Source organism: Rhamphochromis longiceps, linkage group LG5, assembly GCF_057381845.1.
Source record: "Rhamphochromis longiceps isolate RC_006_pf linkage group LG5, R_longiceps_female_GT1.1, whole genome shotgun sequence".
Lineage (NCBI taxonomy): Eukaryota > Metazoa > Chordata > Actinopteri > Cichliformes > Cichlidae > Rhamphochromis > Rhamphochromis longiceps.
The window spans coordinates 29,147,087-29,160,680 of NC_140561.1; the positions used below are offsets into that span (position 1 = coordinate 29,147,087).

General features: G+C 40.7%; 1 protein-coding gene across 1 annotated transcript; it reads right to left on the minus strand.

Moving 5' to 3' along the window:
- Positions 1 to 7,245: 7,245 nt before the first annotated feature.
- Positions 7,246 to 12,443, minus strand: abraa (actin binding Rho activating protein a). The gene is made up of 2 exons (XM_085407109.1): positions 11,393 to 12,443; positions 7,246 to 8,931 (listed from the first exon to the last, which is right to left on the minus strand). Exons 1-2 carry the CDS (start codon positions 12,023 to 12,025, stop codon positions 8,494 to 8,496), a joined length of 1,071 nt encoding a protein of 356 aa, XP_085263235.1. The 5' UTR covers positions 12,026 to 12,443; the 3' UTR covers positions 7,246 to 8,493.
- Positions 12,444 to 13,594: the final 1,151 nt, after the last annotated feature.

The window sequence follows — 13,594 nt, forward strand, 5'->3', positions numbered from 1 at the left end:
TTTTTATCAACCTTTGTTATTAAATAGTTGTGATTTGGAAGTAATATAAAGTTCAGTCTATGTGCACAGACTTATAAAACCTATTTAATGGATATAAGTTAAATGAGTGTATTCACTGGTAAGATTGGTAACTTCCTCATGGGGAACTGACCATTTCGTACTCTTACTAAAAGTGAATTTTGTTTCATTTTGTTTCAATTAATAACAAAATAATATCAAAAAACACAAACTTGTTAGAAAGCCTAAGTAGGATGACCAAACAGTCATGTAACATCACAGACTATCTGGTCTTTAAGTGATGACGTGATGAATCCTGCTTCTGGGCCCAATCTTTGTGTTTTTAACATGTTTTAATGCTTTGTATAAATAAATAAATAAATAAATTCAAATTTTATTTGTCATGTACACAGTCATACACAGTACGATATGTAGTGAAATGCTTGGACAACTGCTCGTGACCTAAAGAAAACAAAAAAGGAAAAGGCTATGAATAAGATAGGAAATAAATATGAAAAATTAAAAAGGGTAAATTTAACTAGGAAGGAATAAAATATAAATTAAGGTTAAAAATGAAATAACTGTACAACACAAATTAGAATGAAGGGTAAATTTAACTGGGAAGAATAAGATAAAGATAAATATATAAATTAAAGTTGAAAATTAAATAACTGTACAACAAAATACACAATACACAATATAGAACTATATAAGAATGTATGAAGAAATCTAAATATAAATAAATATATACACAATAACAGCAGCTGTACAAGCATTAACCGGAAATGAAGAATACAGTGACCAGTGTTGTGCAAAACCAAAGTCCAGAAAGTCCAGTGTGTGTGTAAGAACTGTATGTGTGGGTCAGTACTGTGTGGTGGTGTGATTGAGAGACCGTATCGCCTGCGGGAAGAAGCTCCTCCTCAGTCTCTCTGTGTTGGTCTTCAGGGAGCGGAATCGCTTTCCTGACCTCAGCAGAGAGAACAGTCTGTTGTTGGGATGGCTGAGGTCCTTCACGATCTTCCTGGCCTTGGTCCAGCACCGCCTGCTGTAGATTGAGTGCAGGTCAGGGAGCTCGGAGCGGATGGTGCGCTCAGCTGACCGCACAACCCTCTGTAGAGCTCGTCTGTCCTGCATGGTGCTGTTCCCGAACCAGGTTAAGATGTTTCCCGCCAGGATGCTCTCTATGGTGCACGAGTAAAAGTTCCTGAGCACCTTGGAGGGCAGTTGGAAGTCTCTCAAGCGTCTGAGGTGGTAGAGACGCTGTCGGGCCTTTTTCACCACGGTGTTGATGTGACAGGACCATGACAGGTCCTGCGTGATGTGAACTCCGAGGTATTTGAAGCTGTCCACTCTCTCCACTGGGCACTCGTTGATGACGGGGGTCTGGTAGTTCCTCTCCTGCTTAGTGCTGAAGTCCACTATCAGCTCCTTTGTCTTACTGACGTTTAGAAGGAGGTTGTTCCTCTGGCACCAGTTCTCCAGATTCCTAATCTCCTTCAGGTAGGCCGTCTCGTTGTTATCAGAGATCAGGCCCACCACGACGGTGTCGTCAGCAAACTTGATGATGGTGGTGGAGCTGGTAGTGGCCACACAGTCATATGTGTACAAAGAGTACAGCAGGGGGCTCAGAACACACCCCTGGGGGGCTCCAGTGCTGAGAGTGGTGGAGGCTGAGACATGTCCGCCCATCCTTACTGCCTGTGGTCTGCCAGTTAGGAAGTTGGAGATCCACTGACACATAGATGAGCTGAGTCCCAGATGCTCCAGCTTGGTGGTGAGTGTGGAGGGAATTATGGTGTTAAATGCAGAGCTGTAGTCTATGAAGAGCATTTTAACATAATTCCCCCTTCTAGTGTCCAAGTGAGTGAGTGATGTGTGGAGGAGATGAGAGATGGCATCGTCTGTGGAACGATTTGGACGGTAAGCGAACTGTAGTGGGTCCAGTGTGTCTGGTAGTGAAGAAATGATGAAGTCTCTGACCAGGCGTTCAAAGCACTTCATCACTACTGAGGTGAGGGCTACAGGGCGATAGTCATTGAGAGAAGCAGGGTGGGGTTTCTTCGGGACAGGAACAATGATGGACTCTTTGAAGCATGTGGGGATCACCGACTGAGATAAAGAGATGTTGAATATCTCAGTGAACACAGGAGCTAGCTGGTATGCGCAGTCTCTTAGGATACGACCTGGGATGCCGTCTGGTCCTGCTGCTTTCCTGGTGTTCACTCTCTTGAAGGCTCTCCTTACTTCATGCTCGGAGATGACGAGCACGTTTCCGGTGCTGGCAGTATCTTCCTGTCTGCAGCCGTTAGCGCCGCTAACACTAGCATTGTTGGAGTCCTTAGCTGCAGCCTCGAAGCGAGCATAGAAAGTGTTCAGCTCGTCTGCCAGAGTCACGGCCGCGTTCGTCATACCGGTTGTTGGTGCTTTATAGTCCGTTATTGTCCTTAGTCCCCGCCACAGGCTCCTAGAGTCACTCTGTTGGAGTTGTGACTCTAGTTTCCTCCCGTAGCGCTGCTTCGCCTCTTTCACCGCCCTCCGCACATTATATGACGCGGCTTTGTACGGGTCCATGTCCCCCGTCATGAGTCCCGTGTTGTAGGCAGCGGTGCGGGATCTCAGAGCGTCGCAGATGGTTTTATCCACCCACGGCTTCTGGTTGGGAAACGTTGTGATAGTCTTTGTCTCCACGGTATCATCCGCTAGTTTCCCGATGAATCCCACAACCGCTTCCGTAAACACGTTGACGTCATCGTCGGAGCTGTTTCTGAACATGCCCCAGTCTGCGTCATCGAGTGCGTCCTGTAACGCGGCCACCGATTGATCCGTCCAGCGCGCGACCTTCCTCTGAACCGGAACTTCCTGTTTCAGCCTTTGTTTGTATTTTGGCATGAGGAAGATGGCGGCGTGATCAGATTTGCCAAACGGGGGGCGGGATTGTGCCTTGTAGCCGTCCTTGACCGTAGTGTAGCAGTGGTCCAGTGTCCTTTCACCCCTGGTGTGGCAGGTGATGTGTTGATAAAAGTTCGGCGCTGCGCGTTTGAGGTTGGCGCTATTAAAGTCCCCCGTCACAATAAGCGCAGCGTCCCGGTGTTGTGTCTGGTGCTGTGTGAGTGCCTCATGCAGCTCGCATAAGGCGGTGACCGTGTCCGCTTGTGGTGGAATATAAACGGCACTTACAATGACCGATGTAAATTCCCGAGGTAGATAAAAAGGACGACACATGATGGACAGTAGTTCCAGATTTGGTGTGCAGGAGCGTGTGAGAGGAACAACGTTCGCACTGTTGCACCAGTTGTTGTTCACCATTAAACACACGCCGCCTCCCCTTGACTTCCCCGAGTCCCGTGTCCTGTCCATGCGGTGAACCGAGAAGAACTCGGCCGGCTGAATGGCGTGGTCCGGCACCGCTGGGTTCAGCCATGTCTCGGTGAAGCAGAGGAGATTGCAGTCCCGAATGTCTCTCTGGTTCTGAATGTATCTGGTTCTGTTTATTCTCAAAAAGCCCCTAAAAACAGTCAGTGATCACTGTCGCCCTCTCTCGGTTTTTATTACCGCTATTTATTTTAAAGCTCGGTTTTTAAAACCTTACGACGCAACTACAGCCCAGCTCATGCAGCAGTATATTAATGAATAACCTCGGATTGTGGATGAATTATCTCAGTTGTTCTCCTGACTTAAGTTCGGTCCGTTTACAGCATCGTGCCATGCGATTACATTTGTCCCTGACCATCGAGATTCCTCACAGCAACTTTTATTGAGTGGAAAGAAATTAGCGTTCATCCTCCACCTTCACTGTTTATATTATGCTAACATAGCTGTGTCACTAGCGATCACGTAGCACATCATTATATATCAGCTAGCCAAACTAAAGTAACCCTACAAACGCCACTGCTATTTACTTTCCTGTCTTCATTTATGTCGGAAGTGATAGCAGAGCTGTACGTCTTAATTTGTTTCAGAAACCTCTCTGTCAGGACAGGCTATATTATATTTAGATGGAAACTAGCGAGCTAACTCCTTGCTAACTTCTAACTGCGTTCAGTTTAATAAATTCCGTTTTCATGGATGCCTGGATGTTTAACTTAATTGTTACACCTGGTAGAGCAGCCACACTGATCATTTTATTACAGATGAAAGAATTTAGACACTTAACTCTCAGTGATGCCGCTGTGATCGTTTGGCTTATGGACCTGCAGCGGAGTTTGGGCCCAGACACAGCTAATGATGTTAGACTTAAAGACTGGATAAGTATTTTTCAATCAAGACAAGGCTATGAAAAAACAATTATAAAGTGAGCACTTCAAAACCAAAGTCCAGAGGGGCTTAAAATTGTCTCACTACAAAATCAGCAAGTGTGGGCTTTGCCATGAACTTCTACAAAAGGAACTTTTGTAACTTTTGTAGCAGTTATAAACTCACACATGTTATAAATGTCAATACTGACACAAGCTTATAAGCCTGCCAAGTATTGTCATGTTTTATTAATTTATTTTCCTGTGTAACAGTGGTAGTCTATAGTATAACTATATCTGTAGCATTTGATGCCATACAACTTTCTATATATCAAAAACATCCTAAAAAGAAAATATCATCTGGCCTCCAGCTTGTATTCAGTATTAAGGCTGCTGTGGTGACTAGCCTGTTTGGTTCGGTACCAAAAAGCGTGTGTCATTTTATTTCACTCTGAAAGTCCGATGCAAGAGAATGTGTCTGTTTTGTATTGCAGAGAAAGTAAGGAACCTTTTTGATAAGTTATTATCAGTTTTGACAGGTGATTGTGCATGCAATGTGTATGTCTGACTAAGTGGTAATAAAAGTTCATTTAGATACCTTAGATAACTCTTCAACACGTAGACATTCAAGTTCTTACTTACAAGAACAAAATTTTGTATAAATAACTTCTAAATGTTAAATAATTGTTCAGTTCCTGATGAAATTATAGAAGGTAAATGCACATATACAGGGAGTGCAGAATTATTAGGCAAATGAGTATTTTGTCCACTTCCTTCTCTCCATGCATGTTGTCTTACTCCAAGCTGTATAGGCTCGAAAGCCTACTACCAATTAAGCATATTAGGTGATGTGCATCGCTGTAATGAGAAGGGGTGTGGTCTAATGACATCAACACCCTATATCAGGTGTGCATAATTATTAGGCAACGTCCTTTCCTTTGGCAAAATGGGTCAAAAGAAGGACTTGACAGGCTCAGAAAAGTCAAAAATAGTGAGATGTCTTGCAGAGGGATGCAGCAGTCTCAAAATTGCAAAGCTTCTGAAGCGTGATCATCGAACAATCAAGCGTTTCATTCAAAATAGTCAACAGGGTCGCAAGAAGTGTGTGGAAAAACCAAGGCACCAAATAACTGCCCATGAACTGAGAAAAGTCAAGCGTGCAGCTGCCAAGATGCCACTTGCCACCAGTTTGGCCATATTTCAGAGCTGCAACATCACTGGAGTGCCCAAAAGCACAAGGTGTGCAATACTCAGAGACATGGCCAAGGTAAGAAAGGCTGAAAGACGACCACCACTGAACAAGACACACAAGCTGAAACGTCAAGACTGGGCCAAGAAATATCTCAAGACTGGTTTTTCTAAGGTTTTATGGACTGATGAAATGAGAGTGAGTCTTGATGGGCCAGATGGATGGGCCCGTGGCTGGATTGGTAAAGGGCAGAGAGCTCCAGTCCGACTCAGACGCCAGCAAGGTGGAGGTGGAGTACTGGTTTGGGCTGGTATCATCAAAGATGAGCTTGTGGGGCCTTTTCGGGTTGAGGATGGAGTCAAGCTCAACTCCCAGTCCTACTGCCAGTTTCTGGAAGACACCTTCTTCTAGGGCGATTGTGGCTCAAGAGTTGGGAGTTCGCCTTGTAATCGGAAGGTTGCTGGTTCGAGCCCCGGCTCGGACAGTCTCGGTCGTTGTGTCCTTGGGCAAGACACTTCACCCGTAGCCTACTGGTGGTGGTCAGAGGGCCCGGTGGCGCCAGTGTCCGGCAGCCTCGCCTCTGTCAGTGCGCCCCAGGGTGGCTGTGGCTACAATGTAACTTGCCATCACCACTGTGTGAATGTGTGTGTGAATGGGTGGATGACTGGATATGTAAAGCGCTTTGGGGTCCTTAGGGAGTAGTAAAGTTCTATATAAATACAGGCCATTTACCATTCAAGCAGTGGTACAGGAAGAAGTCTGCATCCTTCAAGAAAAACATGATTTTCATGCAGGACAATGCTCCATCACACGCGTCCAAGTACTCCACAGCGTGGCTGGCAAGAAAGGGTATAAAAGAAGAAAAACTAATGACATGGCCACCTTGTTCACCTGATCTGAACCCCATTGAGAACCTGTGGTCCATCATCAAATGTGAGATTTACAAGGAGGGAAAACAGTACACCTCTCTGAACAGTGTCTGTGGGAGGCTGTGGTTGCTGCTGCACGCAATGTTGATGGTGAACAGATCAAAACACTGACAGAATCCATGGATGGCAGGCTTTTGAGTGTCCTTGCAAAGAAAGGTGGCTATATTGGTCGCTGATTTGTTCTTGTTTTGTTTTTGAATGTCAGAAATGTATATTTGTGAATGTGGAGATGTTATATTGGTTTCACTGGTAAAAATAAATAATTGAAATGGGTATATATTTGTTTTTTGTTAAGTTGCCTAATAATTATGCACAGCAATAGTCACCTGCACACACAGATATCCCCCTAAAATAGCTAAAACTAAAAACAAACTAAAAACTACTTCCAAAAACATTCAGCTTTGATATTAATGAGTTTTTTGGGTTCATTGAGAACATGGTTGTTGTTCAATAATAAAATTATTCCTCAAAAATACAACTTGCCTAATAATTCTGCACTCCCTGTAAAAGCGCCGTTGTGCGCAACATAACCACTTTAAATGCAACATTTAATTTCTCTCCTTGGGTTAAGGTGATCATGTAGGATATTTGATGTTCAAGTGCAGTTAACCAGTTTGCCTGGGTTTATTTATTTTTTAAATATTATTTTAGTTTGATGTAAAACATATATCTTTTATCTTAAAGCTTATGCTCTGCAGACTGTTGTTTTCACGCAAGCAAAAAGGTTTTTGTCAGAAACATACAACACACAACTCAACAATGACATACTAGCCTTGTCAGCTAGAGTGACCTAATGCAACACCACAGTCAGTAAACAAACTGAAATAAGCTTAGTATGCAACACAGTTTGAGTATATATATAGAAAAACAAAAGCAGCATTTAATTTTTATTCTTTGTTTGCTTCCACATAGCATGTGTCACCACTCTGACCACAACAATACTGAAAATAAACTAATTAACTAAAAACTAACTAAAAAACTGTACACATTATACAAATGCTTACAGTTTTTGTAATACATATATAAAGAACATCCACGCTTTCACTTTGAAAGAAGCAAACATTTGACATTTAAAGCACCTCTTTCATTTAATTTTAATATGAGATGATCCCATTTTAACATTTAAATGTTTGCTCTAAAATGATTTATTTCAAAAAAATCTCGCCTTACACAAACTTAACATGCAGAAGTTTTTCAAACTCATTCACATTATTCACATTACTGCATGTAAGCTTCTTTTTATTGTCATTTTCCCTTGTTTAAATATAATTACATTATTTTGCAATTAATTTTTGTTGTGTATGTCAACCAAATAAGAAAGCCATTTTGACCAAACATTTTACTGGAGATTAAATCTTTGAAAGTGAGCATGGTCCAGAGTAAACATGGTTGTAGTCCTGTAAGAAAGACTGGTGTAGTGTGCTTTTAAGTACTTTAGTTGAAAACTGAGGTTTAAGGTACATTTATATCCATTATTTCTATTTCTAAAGATGTCACATATTCCTACATAAAAATAAATGTTAGCTTAGCTTAATTTAACTATTTAGTCTTAAACTGTCATTCCAAAGAAGACGAAAAACAAAACAAATAAAAACAAACTAAGGAAACGCAGACATTGGTCTCATTAAAGTACTTTTTAACTATTTAAGAAAACAAACAAACAATAAACAAGACTAGTAAGTTGCTACCACTGCTTGCATGTTTTTAGCAAAATTAGCTAAACGAACATAAACTTCCCTTGTCAATTCTGTCATGAATTATTAGATGAAATTAACTCAAAGTCCTTGTTTGTTTAGTTGGAGACTCAGTAAAGCCTTCTACCATGACTGACATTGCGATGGATTCTTAAGGCTTCTAGCATGTAGCATAGTTAGCAAGTTGAGCATGGTTTGCAAGCTAAAGATAGCTTCCCTTCACCCCATAATCTGTCAGGTATATGAGAAGAACTAATGACTCTAGCGTGTGTGTCTGTGTGTGTGTGTATGAAACATTAGATATGTATGCATGTTTAATTTTTAAACATTATAAAGATACTACATTTTCCTTACGTACATGACATTGCATGCTCAGAATGAGTAGTTGTTTCTACTGGAGCTCTGATGTATGAGATTTATAGGTACGTTTGCATACGCATAATATTTTTTCAATCCTTTAGCGTAATAATGACATCATCATCCTGCCCCTTCCACACCATCTCCCCCTCAAAGTCCAGCATCTTGTGTTTGCGGCAGCGAAGCAGAATGCCCACCACTTTGTCCGAGATTTTCACGTAGCGGTCAAAGAGACGGCCAAAAGTTATGATTGTTTTACCCTCTTTATCCTTGAAGCCCATGTCTCTTATAATCCAGGCCATCTCCTCCATCTCCCTGTAGATGTGTTTCTGGGCCCTGTCTCCCCTCTCTGCTGTCTTGGAGCCTTCTTTGGGTCGTCCATAGCCAGAGTCACCCTTGTGGAGGCGCTGGGCCATAGCATACTCATAGTCAAATTCCTCACTGAAGGGATTGAGCTTCTGGCCTTCAATGTGCTGTTCGGACCACTGTTGCCAGCGACTTCTGATGTCACCCGTGGTGGCAATTTTAATCTGTAGAAAGGTTAAAATCAAAACTGAAAAATCCATTGAAACCTTTTCAAGGAAACAAAAGCGCAAAGCAACACATGTCTTTTGAAATTTATTAAAGAGGAGTACATAGGTCGTCAAAACATTTGTGTATTGTTCATTTAGCGCTGGGTGAGCTTAAAGCAAAAGAAAAACCTGCAGTGTATTTCATCACTATAGGAATCTGTAGAGTTATTAACCCTTAGTCCTTTTAAAAACTATGTTTTAGTTGGTGAAATTGATCCCTAGTCTGTCGATAAATACAGTGAGACTGCACATGTGCAAATAAAGAAGCATGGATGTAAATAAATGAGTACTTGGAAATGAGAACCTTATATAAACCAAAGGAGAGGGTGTCCTAATCTTTCTTTAGTATATTTTTTTCAGAAAAACTTTTTCCACCCCCACAGTTCCCCACTCCACCCCGATTCCCCTGGTATGTGTCTTAGCTTTCCAGAGCTTCGGAAGAGTGTCATCAGATCTCTTTGGTATTTGATCTATGAAATCTTGAGATGTGTCACGGAGGGACCTTCCACAAAACTCTGTGAACTTTCAAGATGATAATGCTGCTATTCCTTATTTTTCTTTCTATTAATGTCTCACCTTAGACTTTAACGTTTTGTGAATTGAACTGATCTGAATTTGTAACATTTGTTTTTACTCTATGCTAATAAAACAGTGTTGGCATGGATTTGAGCAGTGGTAAACACTTATTTACAATTTTTTTTTCATTAACTGCAAATGGCATACTTTAACTCGCGTTTATTTTAGAGGGAAATATTTAACCATGAGCTTTTAAATTGCAGCGTCGGTGAAATTCAATAACGCATGCATATAATATTTTCTGAATTTAGTTTCTTTGATAGGTTACTTCATTTTCATTTAACGCCTGATATGCTGAAGTTAGTTAGCATTTATTACTAAAGTGCTACTACTATTGTTACTTTTTATGCTAATATATGTTTGCAGATAAATCATGGGTCATGTAAACTGGTTTAATTTGATAGGTGTTGTTTGCTGTCGGCACACACAGCCATTTTCAACAGTTCTACATTCTTTTAGCTTCTCTTTTGCCTTTTTACTAGCAGATAAAAGATTTATGAATAGCAGTGTTACCTTTTTGGTATGCCCATCACTTTTTTCTCTGTATTCCTTAAGTCTCGTTTAACTTGATAATGCACACCTTTGATGCTTTAACAGGATTTTTGAACAACACAAAGCAAAAATACACAGCAATAAAACAAAAATAATTTCAGAAACCATTTTTCTTCATATTTTGATTATAATTGCACTGTCTCTCTCAGTGTCTCATATTACCTCGAATTCATGTCCTTCATTGACCTCTCTCCCTTCACCCTGTTTTCCTCTCGCTGACTGTTCCACCTGAAGGTCAGGGTGTAACTATATTTATTTACATATATTCCACTGCACTGCATTCCAGCATGTGTTTTATGATCTGGACTTGCTCTCTGGCAACCCCTTTAACATGTCTAGAGGGCCACTAAAAAGCCTTTGCCTTTTATGGGAGAGATTTCAGTATTGCAGTTATGTAACTGTTATGATGTTTGGTGTCCATGAGGGAGTTGGATTTCTTCAGGTGACATCAAAGGCACTTCTGCTTAATCTTGTTTATTCACACTGTGTGACTTGTTCTATTTTAGGGGAATTTATTCTCCTTTGTGTCTTTGACTGGGGGACATTTAATATAGTTGTAAAAAGCCGACTTGTCAAAAACTCTGCAAAATACTCCGCCTCTTTTGTAAGGCTGTCATTACCAAAACATTCAGTGACAGTTACAAATAACCTCTAAAATAAAGAGTTGTGGAGCTTTTCTGCTATCAGTGTGCTTTCACGTGTCTTTCTACACTTTATAATAATAACTAAGAAAAAGTATCCCTGAATAGCTTTTCTTCTCTTTTATTTGACTTATTATTTGAAATTTTTTAAATAACAATATCAATGTTGGGTACAGGGAAACGTGACAGTTAAATCTAATGCAAGTGTATCTAAAGATATTTTGAAGAAACCTCTTATAAAGATGTTGTGGTTAGATATTATGTAAATATCCAATTGTCTCTGACTTATGTTATCATTCATGTTAATGTGTTTCACGTCATGCTAGTCCAACAATTACTTTTCTTTTATTTTAGTATTTTGCACTTATTTTGCACTTATTCCTCCTCCCGTAAACCATGCTATAAATATATTTTTTAAAATGATTGAAAGATGAAACAACACTTTATAAAACCAAAATAGTAAGAAGAAGAATGTTTTAAGGGTTAAAGAAAAACCTAAAATTTTGGATAAATCTCTATGGATTTGTCAATGTGATCAAAATGTTGATTGATCTACCTTTAAACCTGAATACATTTCTAACAGTTTTTTTAAAACTATATTGATATTGTTTAGACGTATCGTTAAAGATCTTTGTTATTAGCCACTCTACCTTTGGCCTGTTGGTCTGCTTTTTAGACTGGAGCTCGCCATTTTCGGTTTTAGATTCATTGTTGTCGCTGAGCCCATTTTCCTCTCCCAACCCGCTGTCATCTGTGTCCACGCTGCTGCTTCTTGACCCCAACTTCTTCTCCTGGAGCTTTAGTTTCCTGTTCTGTATCCTCCCGCCTCCTTCTCCACTTTGTAGTGCCCTCATCTGCCGCCGCCGTGTTGGTGATTCGTTGCCCATGAATGGCTTGGTCTCCTCAGGACCTGACTCCATCTTGCCACGAATGGCATTAACTACATCGCTGCTGCTGCACTCGCTGCGTTTTGGCTGAACGGTCTTGTTTACAGAACAGGTTCTGATCTTATTCTCACTATTGTCACTGGGATCTGCTAAGATTACACGTGGGGTAACTGTAAGTTTAACAACATGGTTGCATTCTTTTTTATCTTCCTCCTCCACAGATGAAGGCATCCAGCCACTTGGCATGGCTTCTTGCTTGCCAGCATGTTCTTTAGCCCATCCCTGCCAACTTTTAGCCAAATTGGCCACCATAGCAGCACATTTTATCTTCTTTACAGTCCGTTTGAAAGCCTGTGGATCCCGGGATGAAACTGTAGCGATCCCACTGCTACTCATGGTGAATTTCCAACGTATTCACTTTTATTGCCCGTATAATAATCTACTCTTGCAGGTGATGTCGTTATTTCTAGCTTCAGTTTTGATCAATTGGCTTAAGATGCCAAAAAGTCTTGAAAAAAAATTTCGTCACGTGAAAATTCTAGCGAGTTAACTTAACGCTTAAAAAAGGCTGAAGTGAATCTTAATGGATTCAGCTTCCTAAGGTTTCAGCTCAAATCTTAAAGACTTCAAACTTGTAAAGTGAATCTTTCCAAATGATCATCAGTGTTCCTCAGCCTTTATAGCCACGATGGATCTTTACGGAAATATCCACACCCTTCCAGATAAGTTGGTCAGTGGGTGAGCTGCTGGTGTGAAGAGTGCAAGGACTTTGACTTTAATCCCCTGCTGAAGCCCCTCTGGCTCCATACTGGCCTTTAAAAAGGGAAGGGTCATAAACGAAGTGATGGGCATCTAGTCCACGTGAGACAGGAAAAGTACGGTGTCACCATACTTGTTTCTAACACACACACACACACAAACATGTGCTGTGACTGTGGAGTGGAATTTCTCCCAGTGCTATCCAGAGAACAGGTGTCCACTTCTTTTTTAGTGTCTCTGTGGTTTCTGTCATCACACACACATACTTGCACAACACAAACAGGCCTTTGGTCTGAGTCAGCCAGTAATACATAGGTGACCCCACATATATGTGCCTGAGTTTATTGTTTATATATAGGCATGTTTTCATTCAAATGCTACCTAAATTTATTAGATGACAACATGTGCTTAGATCACTTGTGGTGGCTCACGTACATACGAAGCAATAGGCGTGATCGCCTGCGTGTCTGTGCATGTGTGGGTAACTATTTCAGTCTCTGAGTCTGTGAATATGTGAGTGGATGTGTTATGATTCTAATAAGGCACAAGCACTTTGGACACTGAAGTGAGGATTCTGTGAAAAGTTTAAACATATCTATTTGTAAATTAAAAAGAGAAGACACTTCAGTCCATTTTATCTTCTGTATACTTGCTTACATTTTAATTAAGGTCTGTGGCTGTTAAATCTGATTCAGTGTTTTCTGTCTGTTCATGTAATCCCAGAGTGGCACCGTGATGTTCAGACCAAGACTCTTCCAAAGCCACATCATCAACAGGACTCCTTGTTCTCACAACTGTCCCTGTTGCTCAGGATAGTTTATTGGAGTAATCTTGCTGGGTGTCCTGAGTTCAGATTTAAATGTTACATGATAGAAATTTTAAGTGCCTTAAATGTGCATACTACTGTAAACAATTTCAGTAAGTGAGGGAATTGTCCAAAATCTGTGTCTGATTGTACCTGGCAAAGTTAGTGTTTCCCAAGAAAATGTAAATTCACCAAAAGTTGAGTTTTTACGTTTATTAGCAACGCAATACCTATATTGTATTTACACAGCATAGAATTAATGTAGACATATGGAAATACACTTATGTCAAGAGTGTCACAAGAAAAAAGAAAAATCTGAGCAAATAATTTCATTTTACAGGTGCAGGAATGCATTGCCACTTGTGGAATTAAATTCCTTGCACATAAATTCAACAACCAGC